The sequence below is a fragment of the Gorilla gorilla genome, chromosome 8 (genome assembly GCF_029281585.2).
Source record: "Gorilla gorilla gorilla isolate KB3781 chromosome 8, NHGRI_mGorGor1-v2.1_pri, whole genome shotgun sequence".
Classification (NCBI taxonomy): Eukaryota; Metazoa; Chordata; class Mammalia; order Primates; family Hominidae; genus Gorilla; species Gorilla gorilla.
This window is the reverse complement of record NC_073232.2, coordinates 131,434,182-131,459,970: the sequence shown is the minus strand read 5'-3', so window position 1 is coordinate 131,459,970 and position 25,789 is coordinate 131,434,182. Positions and strand designations below refer to the sequence as shown.

Sequence of the window (25,789 nt, the reverse complement as noted above, 5' to 3'; positions counted from 1 at the left end):
GCACACTTGTGGCTTCCGTGAATTTAAGTGCACACAGCCCCCGCCTGCCCCTGTGCTAGGGAAGGGCAGGTGGGAGGAGGAAGGGAAGGCAGGTTTTTCTTTACAAATGGTACCTATTTGGTAGTCAACAAAAGGAACTGGATTTGCCCCAACACTGGAAGAAAAAAAAAAAAAAAAAACCTGTTGGGCTGAGGGATAGTGCACTGTGCCCAGGGCACTATACTTGGTTTGATGCTCTGGTGTTACTCTCTTGAAATTCTCAGTAACTTGAATAAGGGGCACCGCATTTGACATTTTCACTGGGCTGAGACCATGATGCAGCCGGTCTGACTGCGCAACACCATGCACACTGGAATTCGTGGGCAATCGGAGGGATTTTCGAGGGTAATGACCAGGGGTAGGGCGCGGCAGAAGCGCAGGGTGAGGTTGCGGACGGCCTCACTCACAACCTTTCCGGGTCTTCGCATTAGGTACTGTGGTGAGGGGTTCCGATAGTGACCCCTTGGGGCCTGGAGACGGCCCGGCTCCCCATAGGTGCGGAGCAGGGCAAGCAGGGTTGGGAGGACGTGGCCCGTGGGAGAGCTGCGCTCGCCGGAACAGTGGGCGCGCAAGGGCCCCGAGGCGCTGTGACACGGGACGTCGGGCGCGCGGGCCTGGGGCGGGAACTGCGGGTGCGCGCGGCCCGGGGCGGGGCTCGCCGCCCGGCTCCTCCTCCACGCGCGGCTTGGCGGCGGCGGCCACTCTAACCGGCGCAAAATGTCCCTGGAACAGGAGGAGGAAACGCAACCTGGGCGGCTCCTAGGACGCAGCGACGCCGTCCCCGCCTTCATTGAGCCCAACGTGCGCTTCTGGATCACCGAGCGCCAAGTACGGCCCGGGCCCGGCGCGACTAGGGGCAGGGAGGGGGCGGGCCGGGCCGCGTGGAGTCGGGCTGACCCGGGTGACCTTGGCCAGGCCACGTGGGCGCCCCCTGTCTCCGTTTCCTCGTCCCGGAGTTGTGCCGGGAACGCGCACCACCGGCCTTCACCCCTTAGGGCGCGGGAGGGGACGCAGGGGAAATCGAAGCTGCCAGATGCCCACGACCACAACGTCACCCTCCAGATTGCCCTCTCGGAGGGGCCCAGTCCGCGCAGGTGGCTGCTCCCTACTGCCTGAGCTGTGGCTGAGCAGCAGATTGGGGAGAAACAGGCCCTCCCACCGTGGTAAGCTCAGCCACTCTCGGTGAGACCCCCGAGGCATTGGGAAGCCACCCTTGGACAGGACATAAGCAGGACTTATCTCCCTGCGGCGTCTAGGGCAGCACCGTCCAATAGAAATACGATGTGAGCCTTACAGGTAATTAAACATTTTCTAGTAGCCACATTAAACAAGATAAAAACAAACAGCTGAAATTTTTAACAATACAGTACATTTAGCTCAGCAGGTGCAAAATATTAACATTTCAACATGTAATCAGTAAAAAACATCGCTGAGATATTTTACTCGCTTTTTTGGTACAGAGTCTTCCAAATCCGGCGTCTGTTACAGCCGCAGCACATCTGGGTTCAGCCGCGTGTGGCGAATTGGAGAGCAGGGCTTTAGGGGGTTCTCTTTGAGGCCTCTCCTAAGTGGGGTCCAGCCCTGTTTTTTTTTTAGGTGGGGAAATTGAGAAGGGACGGTGAGCTCAGGTTGCTCCAGCAGAGCTAAGGCTTAAAGCCAGAACCACTACAAAGTTTGGAGTTTGCTGGAGCAAACCTCTTTTCCCCAGTGTGACCCCAGCTGCACCATTGAGCCCTTAATGGGGCGTCCATCCTTTGTCACTGGAGTGAAGCCTTATAGCAAGCAGAGAGTGAGGCCACAGACTCTTGAGATATTCTAGGCCATTGCTTCGAGGTCATATGTGAGATATGAACGTAAGACCATTTGAACCCCCAAAGTCTGGGATTTTAACCCTCAAGGGCAATTTGATACTGAGAGGTTAAGGGCACAGACTTCTGAATCACTTCCTGGCTGTGTTGCCTTGAGTACATTCAGGAGTCCCTCTAAGCCTCAGCTTCCTCACCTGGAGAACCTGGAGAGGTTGGGAGGATCCCAGGAGATGATGCCAGTAAAAGGCAGATCACAGACCCTGGCAGGTTCTCAGAAAAAAAAAAAAAAAAGCCAACTGTTAGTATTTATATCTTTATTTTTCTGCTGCCATTAATCTCTCTGTTGCTTTTCTCCCTCCTAAGTCCTTTATTCGACGATTTCTTCAATGGACAGAATTATTAGATCCTACAAATGTGTTCATTTCAGTTGTAAGTATTGTTTTCAGAGCTAATGAATTTCACATTTTATTTTGAAACTTGAAGTCTGCGTGTCCCTTTTTTTTTTTTTTTTTTTTGAGACAGAGTTTCATTCTTGTTGCCCAGGATGGAGTGCAGTGGCACCATCTCGGCTCACAGGAACCTCTGCCTCCCAAGTTCAAGCGATTCTCCTGCCTCAGCCTTCCGAGTAGCTGGGATTGCAGGCATGCGCCACCATGCCCGGCTAATTTTGTATTTTTAGTAGAGATGGGGGTTTCTCGATGTTGGTCAGGCTGGTCTTGAACTCCCGACCTCAGGCCCTGCCCACGTGTCCCTTTTAAAAGCAGTTGAAATAACAGAATCTACATATATTATTGTGTTTATTCCTTCTAAATGAGCTTGTCAGATTGGAAGGGGTAAGGAAAAGCGTACATCTGACCGTGTGCAGTGGCTCATGCCTTTAATCCCAGCACTTTGGGAGGCCGAGGCGGGTGGATCACCTGAGGTCAGGAATTCGAGACCAGCCTGACCAACATGGTGAAACCCACGTCTCTACTAAAAATACAAACATTAGCTGGGTGTGGTGGCAGACACCTGTAATCCCAGCTATTTGGAAGGCTTGAGGTGGGCGAATCACTTTCTGAACCCAGGAGGTGGAGGTTGCAGTGAGCCGAGATCTTGCCACTGCACTCCAGCCTGGGTGACAAGAGCAAAACTCTATCCCCTTCCCCCGGCAAAAAAAGAAAAGAAAAGCGTACATCTGTTTAACAGGTAATATCAGGCCCAGGCCAGGTGCTGGGGATTCAGAGAGAATCAAACAAATCTTCCACGTGATGGAGGACAGACTGGCTAAACTGGTCACATCCTGGGCGACAAGAGTGAAACTCCATCTTTAAAAAAAAAAAGAAAGAAAATGTAATAAAATTAGAAGCAAATATAACCAGATGTTTCCATGTTAATTCTGGGTGAGGGGATTATAGTGTGTAGCCATTCTTTGTAATTTTTGTATTTATTTTTTCTCAAATTAAGAAATGGAAGCTGGCTGTGGTGGCTCATGTCTATAATCCCAGCACTTTGAGAATCTGAGATGGGAGGATCTCTCGAGAATAAGAATTTGAGACCAGCCTGGGCAATGTAGCGAGACCCTATCTGTACAAATAAAAATAGAAAGTTAGCCAGGTGTAGTGGGTTGTGCCTGTAGTCACAACTATTTGGGAGGCTGAGGCAAGAGGATCACTTAAGCCCAGAAGTTTAAGGCTGCAGTGAGCTATGATCACACCACTGCACTCCAGCCTGGGCAACAGAGTGAGACCCTGTCTCTTAAAAAACAATAAGAAAAGAAAGAAAGAAAAAGAGAGGAAATAAGACTGAACTGATTAGACATGGAAGTGGGTGAGGTAGGACTTCTAGGTTTCTGACATGTATAGCCAGGGGATGGTGGTAACCATTCAGTGCGACAGTTGACATCAGAGAGTGGAGGAGGTGACAGCACCATTGGGGGCAGCTGCTGGAGCATCTAGGAAGAGGAAGGCATAAATCTGAATGGCACTCAGGGCTATCCTAATGGATAGAGAGCCTAGGGCACCATGTGGCTTGAAATCAGGCATGCAGTCGAAGTCCAGTGCATGCTGGTGAGTGAGCTGGTGATTCCTACATCTGGGGATAAACCTGAACAATGTTGAGATCATTACTTGATTACTTGATATCTGATTTTAGGAAAGTATAGAAAACTCGAGGCAACTATTGTGCACAAATGAAGATGCTTCCAGCCCTGCCTCGGCGGACCAAAGGGTATGTTTCACGTGCTCAGGTCTGGCTGGTTGCCCTCAGATGGTTCTGCCTGCATGGTCTGAAGTCAGGTGGAATTTGGCCATTAATCTCTGTCTCTGTCTCTTTTCTTTCTTTTTTCCTTCCCTTGGGAGCCACTGTTCTATTGGCTATTAATGCTGTCATTGTTATATACTGCCCAGAGGACCAGCTTTGCAAAACTGGGTTAGTTTTTTAAATGTAGTTAGAATTCTGTCCCATAAACCAGACAGCAAGTTTCCTCCTATGCAGTGGATATTTGTGGGGATTCCCTGCAGCTGATTCCTGGAGCCCCATGGCAAACCCCAGAATTCAGACAGCACTCTGACGTCAGAATTCATTTTTCACTGCAGGCAGCGTTCCTGCCGATAGGCTCAAATGGACTGTTCCTTATCTACCTTGCAGTGTGTGGGGCTTTCTGGAGCTCACAAACACCAGTTCCTCAAGGCAGCCTATGGAGAACTCACATATTTAACTTTTTCTAAGAATGTGTTGGGGACCCTGGGCTGACAGCTTGGCTCTATTGCAAGTAACTTGGCTGATGGCATGGTGTGTCATCAGCACACAGTCTACTCTGCTCTGAGCCAGAGGCAAGCCGGATTCGGGGACTCATCTGAGGGATAAGTTAGGTGTTGGTATTCTCCAAGGGTAGAGACAGGACTTTTTAATGTTCTGGTCCATTTCTGTGTGTGGCTCGTCTCTTTGCTTGTCATTAGTTCATTTGTTTATTCATATGATCCATTTATTTTGATTTGTTCTGTCAATGTGGTAAAAAACAGCTCTGGCCTTCACTCTCTGAAAGGTAGAACAAAGGTGGTCCCAGAAATGAGACTGGCAAAGAAATTCTTTGCTGCTGAGCCACCTTTAAAAGCTTTTTGTTGTTGTTGTTGTTGTTGTTGTTGTTGTTTTAAGGCTGGGTGTGATGGCTTACCCCTGTAATTCCAATGGTTTGGGAGGATGACTTGATGCCAAGAGTGCGAGACCAGCCTGGGCCGTATAGCAAGACCCCATCTCTACTAAAAATTAAACAACTAGTTGGGAATGGTGGCGTGAGCCTGTAGTTTCAGCTATTCAGGAAGGTGAGGTGGGAGGATCGTTTGAACCCAGTAGTTCGAGGCTGTTCTGCAGTGAGTGATGATTGTGCCACTATATCCCAGCCCTGGGTGACAGAGCAAGACCTTGTCTCTTAAAAAAAATTTAAAATGAAACAAAGCTATTCTTTTTTCTCCTTTAAGATACAAGAAGCTTGGAAGCAGAGTCTTGTAAGTTTCAGCCCCTTCCTAATTTTTAGTGTCCTATAATAAAACCAGACATCCAGCTAACCTTGCATCTCTCCTTTTGAAGGCAACAGTGCATCCCGACAGCAGCAACCTGATCCCCAAGCTTTTTCGACCTGCAGGTGAGTTGGTTCTAATTTTCAGAAGTGGGTTGGGAAGATGTAGTTTCTAACACTTAGAAAACTCTGCCTGCCAGATCACCTGGGGTCAGGAGTTCGAGACCAGCCTGGCCAACATGGTGAAACCCCGTCTCTACTAAAAATGTAAAAAATTAGTTGGGCATTGTGGTAGCACGTGCCTGTAGTCCCAGCTACTCAGGAGGCTGAGGCGGAGAATTGCTTGAACTTGAACCCGGGAGCCGGAGGTTGCAGTGAGCCGAGATCATGCCATTGCACTCCAGCCTGGGCAACAAGAGTGAAACTCCGTCTCCAAAAAGAAAAAGAAAAAAAAGAAAACTCTGCCTGCCTTGCTTTAATTATTTCTCCCCCAGCAGGATTTCTTTCTTTTTTTTTTTTTGAAACAGTGTCTCACTCTGTCACCTAGGCTGGAGTTCAGTGGCACAATCTCGGCTCACTACAACCTCCGCCTCCCAGGTTCAAGTGATTTCTCCTGCCTCAGCCTCCTGAGTAGCTGGGATTACAGGTGCCCGCCACCATGCCCAGCTAATTTTTTTCCTTTGTTATTTTTATTAGAGACAGGGTTTCACTATGTTGGCCAGACTGGTCTCGAACTCCTGACCTTCTGATCCACCCACCTTGGCCTCCCAAAGTGCTGGAATTACAGGCGTGAGCCACTGTGCCCGGCCATGTTATAGTAATTTTATGTACATACTTTATTATTATTATTATTTTTAGAGACAGGGTCTCACTCTGTTACCCAGGCTGGAGTACAGTAGCACCATAATAGCTCAAAGCAGCCTCCAACTCCCAGGCTCAGCTGATCCTTCTACCTCAGCCTCCTGAGTAGCTGGGACTACAGGGTCATGCCGCCACACCTGGCTTTAAATTTTTTGTGGAGGTTGGGGTCTCGCTACCTCTACAAAATAGAGGCTGGTCTCGAACTCCTGGCCTCAACCCATCCTCCAGCCTCAGCCTACCAAAGTGCTGAGACCTTGACCCACCACTGTATTAGAAAAACAAAGAATGAGTGGAAAAAGTCCTTTGAGGTCTGTGCCTTCTGGAAGCTGGGGAAGAGGTGTTCAGGTGGGTAGTCCCCTTCTGGCCCCCTCTGCCTGGGCAACTGTGGTCACTGACACCTCCTCTCTTCTCTTCCTGCCAGCGTTCCTGCCTTTCATGGCGCCCACGGTGAGCAAGCAGACATTTGCCGTTAGGAGACTAGGGGCTTGGGAAGATGGCCACTCTCCTCCTAACCTCAGCTGTGTCCCTCCAGCTCCAGACCCCTGTCACATGACTGCCTGATAGATGGTTGTGGATCCCCACTGATAACCCATGGCTGCTGTTCATATGTCCTTGTCCCCACTCCCTCCCCCTCCCCACACCCTCCCAGTCAGGCATCCGGGCCTCTGGAAGGCCCACAGCTTGGCAAGGTCATCCCTTTTCTGAACACCAAGTATGCGCAGAGCACGGTAGAAGCGGCCAGTGAGTTAGGATGAGCTCCCTGCACAAACCCCTTGCCACCAAGTCCTCCTCTGACACAGCCCCTCACCTGGGACCTGGCATTGTCCCCGTGAGGCTTTTCTCACCTTGGCCCTTGGGAGGTGCTTTTTGGTTTTTTGGGGTTTTTTTTGTTTTTCGAGACAGAGTCTCGCTCTGTCGCCCAGGCTGGAGTGCACTGGCGCAATCTCAGCTCACTGCAACCTCTGCCTCCCTCGTTCAAGCAATTCTCCTGTCTCAGCCTCCTGAGTAGCTGGGATTACAGGCGCTCACCACCATACCCAGCTAATGTTTTTATTTTTAGTAGAGATGGGGTTTTGCCATGTTGGCTAGGCTGGTCTCGAATTCCTGACCTCAGGTGATCCACCCACCTTGGCCTCCGAAAGTGCTGGGATTACAGGCGTGAGCCACCATGCCTGGACCGTTTTTTGTTTTTTAAAATAGGGTCTTGCTCTGTTGCCCAGGCTGGAGTGCAGTGGCACAATCATAGCTCACTGTAACTTCAAACTCCTAGGCTCAATCGATCCCCTTACTTCAGCCTCTTGAGTAGGTGGGAATACAAGTACTTGCCGCCATGGCAGGCTAATTTTTTTATTTTTACCAGAGTCTGAGTCTTGCTACATTGCTCAGGCTGGTGTCGAACTCCTGGCCTCAAGGGATCCTCCCAGTTTGGCCTACCAGAGTGCTGGGATTATAGGCATAAGTCATCACTCCCAGCCTAGGAGGTACTTGTCCACACCACAGGCTCCTGTCTGCTTTCCCTAGCAAATGTGTACTTCTTTTTTTTTTTTTTTTTGAGACGGAGTCTTGCTCTGTCTCCCAGCCTGGAGTGCAATGGCATGATCTTGGCTCATTGCAACGTCTGCCTTCCGGATTCAAGCGATTCTTCTGCCTCAGCCTCCCGAGTAGCTGGGATTACAGGTGTGCACCACCACACCTGGCTAATTTCTGTTTTTCGTAGAGACGGGGTTTCACCATGTTGGCCAGGCTGGTCAACTCCTGGCCTCAAGTGATCCTCCCACCTCAGCCTCCCAAAGTGCTGGGATTATAGAAGTGAGCCACCGCGCCCAGCTAACAAATGTGTACATCTTAGCTACCCTGCTGGACTAAGGCCCTGGAGACACGGCCTGCTGTTCGACCCTGGATGTCCTTAGAGCTGCTAGTTTGGTGTTTGGCAGGTGCTCACTCAACCTTGTCTACGGACCGGCAGCCCCTGTACCCACCACCATCCTCTCCTGCCCCAGCTCCTTGGGGGCTCAATTCTCCCTCTCCCCTGGAAAGTTCTTTGCTACTGCAAGTTCTCCTTCCACAGAAACACTTGTAACTCTGTTCCACTTTCTTCTTAAAAGGTATTTTTGTCAATGACGCCACTGAGAGGGATCAAGTCCGTGATTTTACCTCAGGTAGCCATTCTTCCTGTTTCACGATTACTAAATTCTGTTATGCTTGAAACGAAAATGCGATCCATTTGCCCCTCTCGGCAGGTTTTCCTCTGTGCCTACATGGCAGCGTTCAACAGCATCAATGGAAACAGAAGTTACGTGAGTATTATGAGACCCAGAGAGTGTGGGGTTTTGTGTTATTCCTTTTGGAGTTTGTTGTATGTGTTTGTTTTTAAATTATCTTTGCTGGATAAAACTGCGATATTTGCTAAATAAGTACTTTTGTTTCTCCTTAGACTTGTAAGCCACTAGAAAGATCATTACTAATGGCGGGAGCCGTTGCTTCTTCAACTTTCTTAGGAGTAGGTATTTTTAGAATCTGTCAAATCTTTATTCCTCAGAATCCAGGAAGTTTTATTTATTCCAATTACAAATTTGTGTTCCAATTTAAACAATTTAGAAAATATGACTAGGAAATAAAAGTCACCTGTAATCATATTATCCCAAAATAATCATGTTAATAGTTTAAGTTTCTAAGCATATACATGGTACTGTTGTCTTTTTATTTTTTTCTATTTTCTTTCTTTTTTTTTTTGAGACACAGTCTTGCTCTGTTGCCCAGGTTGGAGTGCAGTAGCATGATCTCAGCTCACTGCAACCTCTGCCTCCTGGGTTCAAGTGATTCTCCTGCCTCAGCCTTCCGAGTAGCCAGGACGACAGGCACGTGCCACCACACCCAGCTAATTTTTTGTGTTTTTTAGTAGAGAAGGGATTTCACCATGTTGGCCAGGTTGGTCTCAAACTCCTGACCTCAGGTGAACTGCCCGCCTCGACCTCCTGAAGTGCTGGGATTACAGCCGTGAGCCACCACGCCTGGCTGGTACTGTTATCTTTTTAAAAATTGTTATATGAATTGTGTGTTATAAATATATTATATAATTTGTGTATTGCCTTGGATGTCAAGACACTGTAATGGTGAAAGATGGGGAGATGTTGGCATCAGACAAGCCTGGGCCCTCATCCTGGCTCAAACCTTTAATGGCTCTGTGACTCTCAACAACTTCCATACCTCTCTCTAAGCCCCTGTTGACTCCTTAGATGAACAGGGAGAGGACCTCCATGTTGCAGGAATTTGAAAAATACCTGAAGAGCACTGGCAGTGGTCTGACTTGTAATAGGAACTAGGTCAGGGCGACCTCTCTGCTAGTGAGTAGTTTCCGCTGATTTTTCAGTTCCATGAAATAATGATTTTTCTCTCTCCTTTTCTAGGTAATCCCTCAGTTTGTCCAGATGAAGTATGGCCTGACTGGCCCTTGGATTAAAAGACTCTTACCTGTGATCTTCCTCGGTGAGCAGGAAGGGCTGGAGGCTGCAGTCTGGGTGGGGTGTCTTTGTGGTCTGTGAGCCTTCCTTCATCTCCAGAGGCACCTGGCTCCCTTGGCACATTGTGACCGATGACAGGTGGCCTTTGCAGCCCGGCAGGCCCCCAAGCCCATATCAGGTCTTTGGTTTGAGAGGTGACACTTTCTGTAGATACCCACATTAATGGCCAAAGAATGAACACAAGACTGGAAACGCAAATTACATTTTTTTTCTTGAGACAGAGTCTTGCTCTGTCACCCAGGCTGGAGTGCAGTGGCATGAGCTTGGCTCACTGCAACCCTCCGCCTGCTGGATTTAGGCAATTCTCCTGTCTCAGTCTCCCAAGTAGCTGGGATTACAGGCATGCACCACCATGTCCAGCTAATTGTTTTTTTGTATTTTTAGTAGAGACAGGCTTTCACCATGTTGGCCAAGCTGGTCTTGAACTTCTGGCCTCAAGTGATTCGCCTGCCTCAGCTTCCCAAAATGCTGGGATTAGAGGCATGAGCCACTGCGCCTGGCACTACATTTTAAAGATTATCTGTGTAAACGTTCTACATACATTATTTTACTTAATCCCGACAACAACTTATGGGTAGGAAATATTATTCCTATTTACAGATGAGGAGACTGAGGCACAGGGAGATTAAGTAACTTGCCTAGACTTACACAGCAAGCAAATGGTTAGTATAGAGATTCCAACCCAGTGGGGTGACAGAGATATTAGCTGAATATTTTGACTCTGCCAGCCTGCAAGTTTACTATGTCATGCTCGAAATTTGGGTTTGGGAATCATAGCAGTTTGAAGAGTTGGCAGACTGATGTCAGTGTGAAATTGAGGAAATGGTGTTATAGAAACCTTACAACTTTGGCCAGGTGTGGCGGCTCACACCTGGAATCCCAGCACTTTGGGAGGCCATTGCGGGTGGATCACTTGAGATCAGGAGTTTGAGACCAGCCTGACCAACATGATGAAACCCCGTCTCTACTAAAAATACAAAAATTAGCCGGGCGTGGTGGGGCATGCCTGTAATCCCAGCTACTCATGGCTGAGGCAGGAGAATTGCTTGAACCCAGGAGGCGGAGGTTGCAGTGAGCTGAGATCACACCATTGCACTCCAGCCTGGGCAACAAGAGTGAAACTCTGTCTGAAAAAAAAAAACTTAAGCAAAGACGAGGGAGGGATATGTTTCCAAGATCCCAGGGTTTCTCCTGGAATCCGGTAAGGAAGCAGTGGTGCTGGAAGCTGGTCCCAGGCTATGGTCAGGATCCAAGACTGAGTGGCCAGCAGTTCTGAGCCTACTTCCACAGCCCCAGGAGAGCACCTGGTTGGCCCAGCCTATGGCAGGTGTCCACCTGAGGGTCAAGAAAGGCCAGCTGTCAGAGAAAGAGGCTTGCAGGGGGCAGACACCCAAAGAGATGTTCCTTTGCTGGAACAAGACTCACCCCTGTCTTGGGTGTTCTTTACTTCTTTACATCTACAGTGCAAGCCAGTGGAATGAATGTCTACATGTCCCGAAGTCTTGAATCCATTAAGGGGATTGCGGTCATGGACAAGGAAGGCAATGTCCTGGGCCATTCCAGAATTGCTGGGACAAAGGTAAGAGACAGGATGAAGCTATAGCTGCTTGCCTTTTGGGCAAAGACTAGACTTTTCTGTTTGAAAGCCAGTGACAAATTCATGTCTGCCTTCAACCTTTCTTTACCCGTCTTTCCTTAGCATGCTGAGAGAGAAATTTCTCATTTTGCCCCCTGATAAGATGGGGCATTAGTCTGGGTTCTCTGGAGAAACAGAACCAATGGGATATATGTACATAATCTTTCTTTCTGAGACAGGGTCTTGCTCTGTCGCACTGGCCTGGAGTGCAATGGTGCAGTCTTGGCTCACTGCAACCTCTGCCTCCCTAACACAAGCGATCCTCCCACCTCAGCCTCTCAAGTAGCTGGGACCACAGGCACACACCACTGCACCTGGCTTATTTTTGTATTTTTAGTAGAGACGGGGTTTCACCATGTTGGCCAGGCTGGTCTCGAACTCCTGGCCTCAAGTGATCCACCCACCTTGGTCTCCCAAAGTGCTAGGATTACAGGCATGAGCCACCATGCCTGGCCCCCAATTTCTTTTTGAAATCTCTCAAAAGAAAAGCATGCACCTCTGTCTCCACTGTCCCTCCCATTCACTCCTGAGTTCAAGTGATCCTCCCACTGTGGCCTCCCAAAGTGCTGGGATTACAGGTGTGCACCACCACACCTGGGCAGTACATGTCTATTAGATTTGTTCTAAGGAATTGGCTTACACAATTGTGGGAATCTGCAGGGCAGGCCTGGAGGCTGGAAACTTGGACAGGAGCTGCTGCTACAGCCTTGAGGCAGAATTTCTTCTTTGGGAAACCTCAGTTTTTGCCTATAAGGCCTCTAACTGATTGGATAAGGCCCACCCACATTGTGGAGGGTAACCTTCTTTTCTTTTTTTTTTTTTTGAGACGGAGTCTTGCCCTGTCACCCAAGCTGGAGTGCAATGGCGTGATCTCAGCTCACTGCAACCTCCGCTTCCCGGGTTCAAGCGATTCTCCTCCCTCAGCCTCCTGAGTAGCTGGGATTACAGGTGCGCACCACCACGCCCAGCCAATTTTTGTATTTTTAGTAGAGGTGGGGTTTCACCATATTGGCCAGGCTAGTCTCAAACTCCTGACCTCAGGTGTTCCGCCCGCCTCGGCCTCCCAGAGTACGGGGATTACAGGTGTGAGCCACCGCGCCTGGTGGTAACCTGCTTTTCTTAAAGTGAGCTGATTGCAGACGTGCCCCGTGTCTGCAGAGTACCCCTACAGCAACAGCTAGATGAGTGCTGGATTAAATAACTGGGTACTGTTGCCATGGTGACCCGTGAGGCTGACTGCCACAGACAGGCATCTGACAAGTGCTGGGCACCTCTGAGAGTGAGATCCTATTCTTCAAATCCAATATCTGCCCTCCCAGTGTGTGCTGATTGGGGGCCACTCCCCTCGCAGCCTGTTCTGCACTTACAGAGGTCAGTGGACACCCCTTTCTGGGGTTAAAAGAGCCCCTGCTTCTCCCATTCAGCAGATGTCCTTATAGTCTTCATTGCTAAGGACTACTTTTGTCAAGAATGGACTTAGAACATTGAATTCTCTGATCCAAAACTCCTTTTCAAGGCCTCAATTCTGAATAATTTTTACTATTAGTTTCTTCTTTTTCTTTTTTTTTTTTTTGAGACAGGGTCTCCTTCTGTCGCTGGAGTGCAATGGTGTGATCACGGCTCTCTACAGCCTCAACCTCCCAGGCTCAGGTGATTCTCTCACCTCAGCCTTCCAAGTAGCTGGGATTCTAAATATGCACCACCATGCCTGGCTCATGCTTGTGCTTTTTATAGACATGGGGTTTCGCCATGTTGCCCAGTCGTGTCTGAAACTCCTGAGCTCAAGTGATCTGCCCACCTTGGCCTCCCAAAGTGCTGGGATTACAGGGGTAAGCCACTGGGCCTGGCCAAAGTATTCTTTTGTTCAGTTCAACACAGTGACTACTGAGTGCATTCAGCCGTGAGAACCTGGTATAGTCTATGGTCTTTTCATTTTGGGTGTGGACTTTTAAAATAATATGTTTTTAGCAGGTGAGATCTTTTTTGGTCCCTGTGAAATGACTTTAGCTGAAGACTTTAGTTGTTTGCAAATGACATATCAAGCAGAGTGGAGCAGCCCTGATATGAAGTGAAGGGGCTAACCGGGCTTCTGGCAGTGTGGGATCCAGAGGACTCCCTTAGCCAGCCAGGGTATGTCCTTCTACTGACCAGCATGTTGGTGGCAGAGGAGCTCAGAAAAGATGGTTGTTCATTCCATCGGTAAATACGTCATTATTCAGCTCACCAAACATGTTACTTTAAATCCTATCACTGACTGACAAAGCTGAATTATAAACTATCAGATACAGGCTAATGGCATTTCCACTAGACCATCTAGTAGCATAGCTCCTTACCTAAGTGAATTATGACAGAGATAAAATAATTATAAGTAACAGAGAAATTGCTGCCAGTAAGAAAATAGGTCATTAGTTTGAAATGAAGGTTCTGGGCCTAACAAACCACCCGTAAATTGGATCACTTGCAGTCGGTCAAGAGTTCGAGACCAGCCTGGCCAACATGGTGAAACCCCGTGTCTACTAAAAAGGCAAAAATTAGCTGGGCATGGTGGCGGGTGCCTGTAATCCCAGCTACTCGGGAGGCTGAGGCAGGAGAATTGCTTGAACCTGAGAGGTGGAGGTTGCAGTGAGCCGAAGTCGTGCCATTGCACTCCAGCCTGGGCGACAGAACGAGACCCCATCTGAAAAATAACAAACAAACAAAAACAAACCAGCTGGGACTGCATTTGCGCTTTCCCCTGGGAAAAAAAAAAAAAAAAACCCCCGAAAGAGACATTTTTTCAAACAGCTTTATTGAGGTATAATTTACATAGTGTAAAATTTACCCATTTGTAAGAGGATAGTTTGATGAATTTTAGTCAGTTTGAAACAATTGTGCAGCCAGGCATGGTGGCTCACTCAAGCCTGTAATCCCAACACTTCGGGAGGCAGATCGCTTGAGTCCATGAGTGCGAGACCAGCCCGGGCAGCATAGCGAAACCCTGTCTCTACAAAAAGATTTTTAAAAAATTAGCTAGGCATGGCGGGGTGCATCTGTAGTCCCAGCTGCTTAGGAGGCTGAGGTGAGAGGATCAACTGAGCCTAGGAGGTTGAGGCTGCAGCAAGCTGTTATCACACCACTGTACTCCAGCCTAGGTGACAGAAAGAGACCCTTGTCTCAAAAAATAAAAAATAGGCCAGGCGCGGTGGCTCACGCCTGTAATCCCAGCACTCTGGGGGGCTGAGGCAGGTAGATCACCTGAGGTCAGGAGTTTGAGACCAGCCTGGCCAACATGGTGAAACCGTGTCTCTACTAAAAATACAAAAATTAGCTGGGCATGGTGGCGCATGCCTGTAGTCCCAGCTACTCAGGAGGTTGAGGCAGGAGAATCACTTGAACCCAGGAGGCAGAGGTTGCAGTGAGCTGAGATTGCGCCACTGCACTCCAGCCTGGGTGACAGAGAAAGACTCTGTCTCAAAAAATAATAATAATAAATAAATGAAACAGTTGTGTGACCATCACCACAGTCCAGTTGTAGAACATTTTCATCATCCTAAAAATGTCCCAAATGCCCACCCCCACCCCCACCCCCAGCCCTAGGGAAGCACTGATCTGCTTCTTTTTGTTTTGTTTTGTTTTGAGTCGGAGTCTCACTCTGTCTCCCAGGCTGGAGTGCAATGGTGCGATCTTGGCTCACTGCAACCTCTGCCTCCCAGGTTCAAGCGATTCTCCTGCCTCAGCCTCCCAAGTAGCTGGGACTATAGGTGTGCGCCACTGCGCCCAACTAATTTTTTGTATTTTTAGTGGAGACGGGGTTTCACTGTGTTAGCCAGGATGGTCTCGATCTCCTGACCTCATGACCCACCCACCTCGGCCTCCCAAAGTGCTGGGATTACAGGCGTGAGCCCCCATGCCTGGCCACTGACTTGCTTTTCTGTCTTCTTAGTTTTTGCCTTTTCCAGAAATTATACATAAGTGAATCACACTGTAGTTTTTTGTGTCTTGCTTCTTTCACGTTTGAGATTCATCCGTCTTGTACCACATGTTGGTCATTTGTTACTTTTCATTGCTGAGTAGTATTCCGTTCCTGGATGTGCCGCATTTTGCTTATCTATTCTGCAGGCAGTGGACGTTTGGGTTGTGTCCAGCCTTGCGTTATTATGAATCAGGCTGCTCTGACATTCACTTGCACATCTTTATGCATATGTGTGTTTGTATTTCTCCACAACTCCGTGTGAACTTAAGGTGTTAGTATTGCTCTGACCTATTCATAAAGCTGGAGAGGAGAGTGAGAGCACATTTTTTTAAGTTCGTTTATTTATTTATTCATTTATTTATAGAGACAGAGTCTCCCTCTGTTGCCAAAGCTGGAGGGCAATGGTACGAACATGGCTCACTGCAGCCTCAACTTCCTGGGCTCAAGCGACCCTCCTGCCTCAGCCTTCTGAGTAGTGTGCACCGCCATACATGGCTAATGTTAAAAAAAATGTTTGTAGAGATGGGGTCTCGCTATGTTGCCCAGGCTGGTCTCAAACTCCTGGCATCAAGTGATCCTCCTGCCTTGGCCTTCCAGAGCGCTGGGAGGTGTGAGGCACTGCACCCAGCTTAGAGCAAATATCCAATCAGCAAGTTGTTCCCAGCACCTCCTGCCTGCCAGGCTTGGTGCTAGGCTCTGGAGACCCACACCCTCACCAGTGAGAGCCCCGTCTCCCCAGGAGCCCCAGCCTCCAGCGGGAAGGTAGCCTCAGGCCTGACTGGCTGTCTGGAGTCCATCTCACCAGAAGAAACTTCATTTTTGGCATGAGGGGCATGTTAGGGTCAAAGAAAAGCTTTACTGGTCTACTTTAAAAAAAAAAAGGTCTTTTTTTCTCTGAAGAATAAAGTGTCTGCAATTGTGCATAAGCATTCCTCTATCACTTCCCTGTCCCTGGAAGGTTATTTTCTTCGGCTAAGATTTCAGAAACTGCGTAACCAGCAATATCTGATGGTAACAGGGCACGGTTGGTCCAATTTCAGGTGACGCGTGGCTGTTGTTTCCCCCGACTGGCCCCATAAGCCACTGCTTTGCACACAGCGCCTCCTAATGACGGCGTCTCACTTGGAGTGTCCTCCCCACACATGGGACTAAGGGAGAGAGGCAGGCCTCGCCCCACTGATGCGGACACACAGCACACTAACAGCCATTTTTCCCTTCCGGAAGTCAAGCAATTTTACTTTATATCCCTGAGACTTTTATTTTATTTTATTTCTTTTATTTTAGAGACTGAGTCTCGCTCTGTTGCCTAGGCTGGAGTGCAATGGTGTGATCTTGGCTCACTGCAACCTCTGCCTCCCAGGTTCAAGTGATTCTCCTGCCTCAGTCTCCCGAGTAGCTGGGATTACAGGCGCCCACCACCACGCCCGGCTAATTTTTGTATTTTTAGTAGAGACAGGGTTTCACCACGTTGGCCAGGCTGGTCTTGAACTCCTGACCTCAGGTGATCTGCCCACCTTGGCCTCCCAAAGTGTTGGGATTATAAGCGTGAGCCACCGTGCCCGGCCCTTGAGACCTTATTTTAAAAACAGCCCTCCTCGGCTTCCTCTCTTTTGTGGGGGGGAAAGGCATTCCCTGCAGAGGGAACCATGCAAGCGTGACTGTCACCCACAGCAGGGCAGAGGTGCGAGCAGAGAGCAGGGGCTGGGCGGTAGGAGGAGACTGGGAAGGTAGGTCAAAGCCAATCATGGGAAGCTGGAAGTGGAAGGAACAGAGTTCAGGGAAGGATGGGCGCAGGTGTGCCTGCTCCTCTTGGGTACACGATGTGCTGTTTGTGGTGTGCGTGTCTTACTTACCCAGGGGTGGGTTCTAAAGTTAACATGTTAGCTACTCAGGAGGCTGGGGTAGGAGGATTGCGTGAGGCCAGGAAGTCGGGACCAGCTTGGGCAACATAGTGAGATCACATCTCTACAAAAAATCGAAAAGTTAGCTGGGCCTGGTAGGGTGTACCTGTGATCCTGGCTACTTGGGAGGCTAAGGTAGGAGGATCGCTTGAGCCTGGGAGGTCAACACTGCAGTGAGCCGTGATCACGCCACTGTACTCCAGCCTGGATGACAGAGTGAGACCCTGTCTCTAAAAATAAATAAATAAATGAAAGTAGTAAAAAAGTTAACGTGAGCTGTTTTATAGTCAAAATTTCCCTTACAAGTCCCTTAAAGTGCCCTTGAGGGTACATGGTTTTGTACATACTCACCCATACAGTAAATTGTATGTTTAAATGTTTAATGTATAGAGTAATGTACATTATAGAAAAGATTACAAAAATGTTATAACCTGTACATAACACAATTTTATAGTACAACACTTTTAATTCGCTGTGAAACGTGGGTACGGACAGGCAGCCTTGTGTGGGTCCCATGCTGTGCCCGTGCCCTCAGAGCTGGGCATTTGGAGGCTTCCCCAATGGGAGGTATGAGAGTCACTGCTGAGCCAGGTCAGGACAGGAGGCCAGTGGCAGAGACTTGGCTTGGATGGGAGATACGGAGCAAACCTCTGTGGCAAATCCAGCATTTCCACTGAGGAACCATTTGGTTCTCAGTGAGGATCTGTCTAGAAGCCACCTTTGCTTGTACTTAGTGGATAGTTTATTTGGGGTGGTTTGGCAGATGGTGCCAGCTATTTCTGGCACAAAGTGCAGCCGACCGCCACACACCTGTACATGGAAAGTTACGTGGAAGGCGTCCCCTCCGCCTCTTTCCACGGGCATTCTTTTTCTAAGTGAGAAGGGAGGGTTACTGTTGCCTGTCTCTCGCAGGAGTTGTGGGATCCCTGGAAATCGTCTTGCTCCTGTACTAAGTTTCTTTTTTGAGACGGAGTTTCACTCTGTCGCCCAATCTGGAGTGCAGTGGCGTGATCTTGGCTCACTGTAAAATCCGCCTCTCAGGTTCAAGTGATTCTCATTTCTCAGTCTCCTAAGTAGCTGGTACTACAGGTGCATAACACCACACCGGGCTAATTTTTGTATTTTTTGGTAGAGACAGGATTTCACCATGTTGGCCAGGCTGGTCTCAAACTACTGACCTCAAGCGATCCACCCACCTCGGCCTCCCAAAGTGCAGGGATTACAGGCGTGAGCCACCGTGCCCAACCTAAGCTGTTTTCTTTTCATTTTTGCTAGGCTGTTAGAGAAACGCTAGCATCCAGAATAGTGCTGTTTGGGACCTCAGCTCTGATTCCTGAAGTCTTCACCTACTTTTTTAAAAGGTAAGAGGCACGGTCATATCCCCAGGTAGGGATTTGAAAGTCAAATCCTTATAAAACCTGTCAGATACTGACCCTGGTGGAGGGTGGGGAGATGTTGGCTCAGTAACCTTCCCATAAACACACATCACAGCTAAGACAGGCGGATTGATTGTGGCAGGCGTGGAAATCCAGGTGTACGGATTCCACCAAATGGGGAATCCAGCCCAGGCTCTGCCTCCAGGTACCCCGTGTCCTTGGCGTGTCCAAGGACCTTCCACGGCCATTTCCTCACCTCTAGAATGAGGGGCTTGGATGATTTGCAGGTTCCCCTGTCTCTCATCTGCTGTGAATATTGCTCAAGCCCTCCTCTCTAAACCCCCATTCCAAGTATGTTTTAAATGAGCTTCAGCGACTCCGGATTCAGATTCATCCCTTTTAAGAAGCCAGAAATGGCCTACGAGGCGGAGGACCTGGGCATCCATCAGGGTTCCTGTGGCCACCAGTATGAGAAACCTAACCTGCAGGAGCTCAGACCCGAGGGGAGACGTTGGGGCTTTAGGGCCGGAACGGGCAAGGATTGCGGTCCATGGCAGCTTGAACAGAAGCTCCCCTGCTGGGCGCGCCTCCCTGTCACTCTCGTGGGTGTTGATTCCTTCTCTCCTGCCAGATTGGCTTCTTCATATTGATGAGGGACCCACTTGCTAGTAACTCCCAGCTCATAGCCTCACAGCCTCCTGATCAGAGGTGGAACACAGCAAACCCCAGGGGAGGCAGGAATGTCGTCCCCTTAGGGGAGACTCCTAGGGAAGGATTCTGTGGGCCTGAGTTAGGTCGCATGCCTGGGATGCACATTCCGCACTCCAGTGTGGCGAGGCTGGGAATCGCCTGCTAGGACCACACATGGAGCACATTTCCAAGAAGGAGGGATGGGATGGTGCGGTGGCTCACGCCTGTAATCCCAGCACTTTGGGAGGCCAAGGTGGGCAGATCACCTGAGGTCAGGAGTTCTAGACCAGCCTGGCCAACATGGTGAACCCCGTCTCTACTGAAAATACAAAAATTAGCAAGGCGTGGTGGCGGGCGCCTATAATCCCAGCTACTCGGGAGGCTGAGGCAGGAGAATCGCTTGAACCCAGGAGGCGGAGATTGCAGTGAACCAAGATGGCACCATTACACTCCAGCCTGGGCGACAGAGGAAGATTCTCTCCAAAAACAAAAACAAAAACAAAAACAACAAAAAAACAGGCCTCGATCTAGCTGTTCAGGTACAACAAAAAGAAAAAAGAACAGGCCCTGATCCAGCTGTTCAGAAAATAAGCCCTGATAGTTTAACATCACTTGTGAGCCATGCCTTGTCTCTTACAGGACCCAGTATTTCAGGAGAAACCCAGGGTCATTGTGGATCTTGAAACTGTCTTGTACTGTCCTGGCAATGGGACTGATGGTGCCATTTTCTTTTAGTATATTTCCACAGATTGGACAGGTAAGTGCCCCCATTCCTCTTTTCTCTCAAAGTTTTTTATTTTGCAGTTAGAAGAATAAAATAAATAAGTTATTCTTCTTAAAACTCTGCAAAGTTTATAAAAATATAAAACAAGACCAGGTGCAGTGGCTCACACCTGTAATCCCAGCACTTTGAGAGGCCAAGGTGAGAAGATTGCTTGAGCCCAGGAGTTCAAGACCTGCCTAGGCAACATAGTGAGACCCCATCTCTACAAAAAATAATACACAAATTAGCTGGGTGTGGTGATGCACACCTGTTGTCCCAGCTGCGCAGGAGACTGAGGTGGGAGGATCACCTGGGCCCAGGAGGTTGAGGCTGCAGTGAGCCGTGATTGCACCACTGCACTCCAGCCTGGCTGAGAGTGAGACCCTATTTCAAAAAAATAAAATAATAAAACAAAATACAATTGGCTTTTGAACAACCTGGGGGTTAGTAGTCAAAAATCCAAGTATAACCTTTGACTCCCTGAAAACTTAACCATTAATAGCTTACTGTTGACCGGAAGGCTTACCAATAACATAAAAAGTCAAGTAACACATATTTTATATTTTATATGTGTTGTATACTGTATTCCTACAATAAACTAGAGAAAATAGAATGTTATTAAGAAAATCAGGCCAGGCGTGGTGGCTCACGCCTGTAATCTCAGCACTTTGGGACGCTGAGGCAGGCAGATAACTTGAGATCAGGAGTTCAAGAGCAGCTCGGCCAACGTGGTAAAACTCCAGCTCTACTAAAAATACAAAAATTAGCCAGGGTTGTTGGTGCCTGTAATCTCAGCTACTCGGGAGGCTGAGGCAGGAGAATCGCTTGAACCTGGGGAAGTAGAGGTTGCAGTGAGCCAAGATCATGACATTGTACTCCAGCCTGGGTGACAGAGTGAGACTCTGTCTCAAAAAAAAAAAAAAAAAAATCATAAGGAGGAAGAAATATATTTACTGTTTATTAAGTGAAGGTGAGTCATCAGTTTCAGTGAGGATCAAGGTCTTCATCCTTGTCATCTTCATGTTGAGTAGGCTGCGGAGGAGGAAGAGGGGTTGGCCTTGCTGTCTCAGGGGTGACTGAGGGGAAAACAGTATATAAGTGGACCTGCATTGTTCAAACCTGTATTATTCAAGGGTTAATTGTAATGATATTTATATTTAATTCTATCCCTCAAATCTCTTGGTGCAGTTTTGGGTTCTGTTTTTCTTAACAATATTTCATAAGCCTTTTTTTCTGGGGCATAAAAAGAAATCTTTTAAAATTACTTAGAGAAATTTTAAATACTCCAAAATGTTCTATAACTACGCCCTCTCCAGTGGAACTTTCTGCAGTGATGGAAATGTTCTATAATAGATTGGTGCTGTCCAATATGGTAGCCATGAGCTACGTGTGCTACTGAGCACTTCAGGAGAGGCTGGTGTGACTAGGGAACTGAATTGTAAATTAAGTTAAATTTTAAATTAGGTACTCTTGTGTGCTTAGTGGCTATTGGACAGCCCAGTTCTATAGATAATTTATAATATAATTTATGATGAGTCAGGCTGCTTGGACTCAGATTCCAGCTTCTCCATGACCTTGGTCAACTTGCTTAGTTTTCTTATCTGTTAAAGAGAGCTGAAGATAATCTGAAGATAATGGCATCTCTGCAAAGGGTTGTTGCTTAGTAGGTAGCAAGGACATTTTTTTTTTTTTTAAAGTCAGAAAGCCAATTTTTTTAATTTCCAAAGCTCTGCCATAAATTGCTAGCAGATGTCAAGGACATTACTGATGCTAGCAGATATTAGCAATTTTTTTTTTTTTTTTTTTTTTTTTGAGACGGAGTCTCGTTCTGTCACCCAGGCTGGAGTGCAGTGGCGCAATCTCGGCTCACTGCAAGCTCCACCTCTTGGGTTCATGCCATTCTTCTGCCTCAGCCTCCTGAGTAGCTGGGACTACAGGCGCCCGCCACCACACCCAGCTAATTTTTTGTATTTTTTAGTAGAAACGGGGTTTCACCATGTTAGCCAGGATGGTCTCGATCTCCTGACCTCGTGATCCGCCCGCCTCGGCCTCCCAAAGTGCTGGGATTACAGGCGTGAGCCACCACGCCTGGCTGATATTAGCAGTTTCTTGGCTAAACATTTCAAATGTTCATTTCTGTCACTATAAATATATATGTCCTCAAAAGCATTTATATTTATGGAATGATCTTGTTCAGAACCCACGTTTTATAGGTTTAGGTTGTAGGATCATTCATTCAAGCAACTTTGCCAGCACAACGTAGAAGTTTCAGATTATTTTAGATAGTTATGCCTATTACTATGCTATGGGCGAGGGGTTGGGGAGCGAGGCAGCATCTCAGAATAAAATTTCAGGCCAGGCACGGTGGCTCATGTCTGTAATTCCAACACTTTGGGGGACCAACGTGGGAAGATTGCTTGAGGCCAGGAGTTCCAGACCAGCCTGGGGAATGTAGTGAGACCTCGTCTCTACATAAAATGTTCTAAAAATTAGGTCGGGTGCTGTGGCTCAGTGCCTGTAATCCCAGCACTCTGGGAAGCCCAAGTGGGAGGATCACTTGAGCCCCGGAGTTCAAGACCAGCCAGGACAACATAGCAAGACCTCGTCTCTGCTAAAAATAAAAATTTGGCTGGGCACAGTGGGTCATGCCTGTAATCCCAGCACTTGGGAGGCCGAGGTGGGAGGATCACTTGAGCTCAGGGTTCGAGACCAGCCTGAACCTCATCTCTCTTCTGAAAAAAAGTGTTTAAAAAGAAAAAATAATAATTAGCCAGGCATGGTGGTATGTGCCTGTAGTCCTAGCTACTCAGGCAGCTGAGGTAGGAAGATCACCTGAGCATGGGAGGTCAAGGCTACAATGGGGTCACAGGGTGAGACCCTGTCTCAAAAAAAAAAAAAATTAGTAGGGTGAAGCGGCACACACCTGCAGTCCCAGCTACTCAGAAGGCTGTGGTGAGAGGATCACTTGAGCCCAGGAGGGAGAGGGAAGAGTTCATCCCCAGTGGAGGATGGGAAGGGCTGAATGGGCACGTGAGGCTGCAAGGAACAGGCAGGATGCTGGGGGCCAGGTGGCAGGGCCTGCACAGCCAGGCCAAGGAGGAGGGCAGCAGGTAAGTCATGCAAGGTTGGAAGGGGCAGAACTCCCAGAGGCCAGAGTGGAGGCAGGAAAGGGAGTCAGTCTCACGCGTGACCTCAGATGCCAAGACTTGCTTGCTGGACTTTGGAAATATCCTGTTGGGGCCGGGCGTGGTGGCTCATGCCTGTAATCCCAGCACTTTGGGAGGCCGAGGCGGGCGGATCACGAGGTCAGGAGATTGAGACCATCCTGGCTAACACAGTGAAACCCCGTCTCTACTAAAAATACAAAAAAATTAGCCAGGCGTGGTGGTAGGCGCCTGTAATCCCAGCTACTCGAGAGGCTGAGGCAGGAGAATGGTGTGAACCCTGGAGGCAGAGCTTGCGGTGAGCCGAGATCGCACCACTGCACTCCAGTCTGGGCGACAGAGCAAGACTCCATATCAAAAAAAAAAAAAAAAATTCAAAACATTAGCTGGGCGTGGTGGCGGGTGCCTGTAGTCCCAGCTACTCGGGAGGTTGAGGCAGGAGAATGGCGTGAACCCCAGAGGCGGAGCTTGCAGTGAGCTGAGGTCGCACCACTGCACTCCAGCCTGGATGACAGAGTGAGACTCCATCTCATAAAAAAAAAAAAAAAAAAAAAAAAAAAGACACAAAATATCCTGTTGGCTCAAGGCGGGCATGGAGGTGCTTAGATGAGATAAGGAGTTATTACTAATTTTGTTAGGTGTGACAATGGCATAGTAGTTTTGTAACTACTGTCATTACTATATCAAGTACTATATCAATAATGATAAGGTCTTTATCATTCGGAACTTGTAGGTGACATGACATGAGAATTGCCTTAAAATACTCAAGGAAAAAAATCCTACTGCTGGGTGTGGGAGGTGCTTGATGAAATGAGATCTGCAAATTGTTAATAGTGATTCCTGAGTGAGCACATGTGAGTTCATTACATTCTTTCTACATTTGTTTTTTGTTTGTTTGTGTGTTTGAGACAGGGTTTCTCACTCTGTTGCCCAGGCTGGAGGGCAGTGGTATGATCATGGCTTTCTGCAGCCTTGACTCCCAGGCTCAAGTGATCCTCTGGCCTCAGCCCCCCAAGTAGCTGGGACTACAGGAACGTACTACCACACCTGGCTAATTTTTTATTTTTTGTAGAGATAGGGTCCCACTATATTGCCCAGGCTGATTGCAAACTCCCCACCTCAAGCAATCCTCCTGATCTCGGCTCACTGTAACCTCCACCTCCCAGGTTCAAGTGATTCTCGTGCCTCAGCCACTGGAGTAGCTGGGATTACAGGTGTGTGCCACCACACCCAGCTAATTTTTGTATTTTTTGTACCATGTTAGCCAGGCTAGTCTTGAACTCCTGGCCTCAAGTGATCTACCTGCCTCAGCCTCCCTAAGTGTTGGGATTACAGGCATGAGCCATTGTGCCCAGCCATCTTAAAACTTTTTAATGGAAACTTTCAATTATAAACAAATGTAGAGATAAGTAAATAACAATAATGGGCCAAGGATGGTGGTGCGCGCCTGTAATCCCAATCCCAGCTACTCGGGTGGCTGAGGCATGAGAATGACTTGAACTTGGAGGGTGGAGGTTGCAGTGACCTGAGATGGTGCCACTGCACTCCAGCCTGCGCAGCAGAGCAAGACTCTGTCTCAAAAAAAAAAAAAAAAAAAAAAAAAAAAAAGTTTAAGAAGTTTCTTTACTGCTTGGGTGATTTAAAAAAAAAATAGGTTACATTTTCTGCTGTAGATTAGACATTATTGAAAAAGATGGACTGTGAAATGGTTGCTTTCAGAAAATGATTTTTTTAACTTGGCTTCTAAGGCAAGAAAAACTATTAATAGAAATATTATGAATTTAACTATTTTTCAGATACAGTACTGTAGTCTTGAAGAGAAAATTCAGTCTCCAACAGAAGAAACAGAAATCTTTTATCACAGAGGAGTGTAGGCGTGAGTTTTAGGTGAATTTATGTGGTTCCTGCTTGAAAACCTTCCCCTCTCCAGGTTCGGTTTAGAGAACTTTGCCACAGGTCTTCTGGGGACCCCAGAGGTGTCTGTGCTGACAAGGCGACTTCACATTCCATACTGAGATCGTTCCCAGGCTGGCGTCTCTGGGGTTTTTAAGGCTGGCTGGAGAAGACAGTGGGAGGGTGCCCCATCTGACACCCCTGGGGTTGCTGAGGGAACGGTTGGAGTGGGGATCGGCCTGCGAAAGGATACTGTGAAATCACTAATTAACTAATAAACCTGTCTCAAGTTGAGGATTTGAAGAAAGAACACAAAGAGTCCACCGTGCCCAGGACACAGGTGTTAAATGGATAGGCTGTCTCAAGCGGAACACGTACCCCTGGGGCGCTGTTTACACCCTCCGACCCCAAAAGCAATCTTGTTTGCTTACTCAGTGTTCTCCATTCTAGACAGCTACTTAAAACCTTTGCCGCCCTCCGCCCAGTGCCTCCTTTCTCCTCTCTGGCAAAGGACCCTGCCTCCTCCGCCAGGAAACAGGTCAGCAGTGGAGCCCCCCACACCCGCACCCACACCCATCCTTCCTCCGTGTAATGCCAGCGTCCTCCAGGCTCTGGGCCTCTCTCTGCTTCCTCAGGGCTGTGCTCTGTAGCCTCTGTCTGCCAGGTCCTTCCCAGAAGTATGTAAACTA

At 48.2% G+C, this 25,789-nt stretch overlaps 1 protein-coding gene across 1 annotated transcript; it reads left to right on the top strand.

The window, feature by feature from the left end:
- The first annotated feature begins 686 nt into the window (after window positions 1-686).
- SFXN4 (sideroflexin 4) lies at window positions 687-25,394 on the top strand. Its single transcript, XM_019034656.4, has 14 exons — window positions 687-867; window positions 2,211-2,276; window positions 3,981-4,055; window positions 5,306-5,332; window positions 5,415-5,469; window positions 6,626-6,651; window positions 8,310-8,363; window positions 8,445-8,501; window positions 8,639-8,704; window positions 9,612-9,690; window positions 11,189-11,304; window positions 18,490-18,575; window positions 19,920-20,037; window positions 25,004-25,394. Exons 1-14 carry the CDS (start codon window positions 757-759, stop codon window positions 25,079-25,081), a joined length of 1,014 nt encoding a protein of 337 aa, XP_018890201.1. The 5' UTR covers window positions 687-756; the 3' UTR covers window positions 25,082-25,394.
- The last annotated feature ends 395 nt before the right edge of the window (window positions 25,395-25,789 follow it).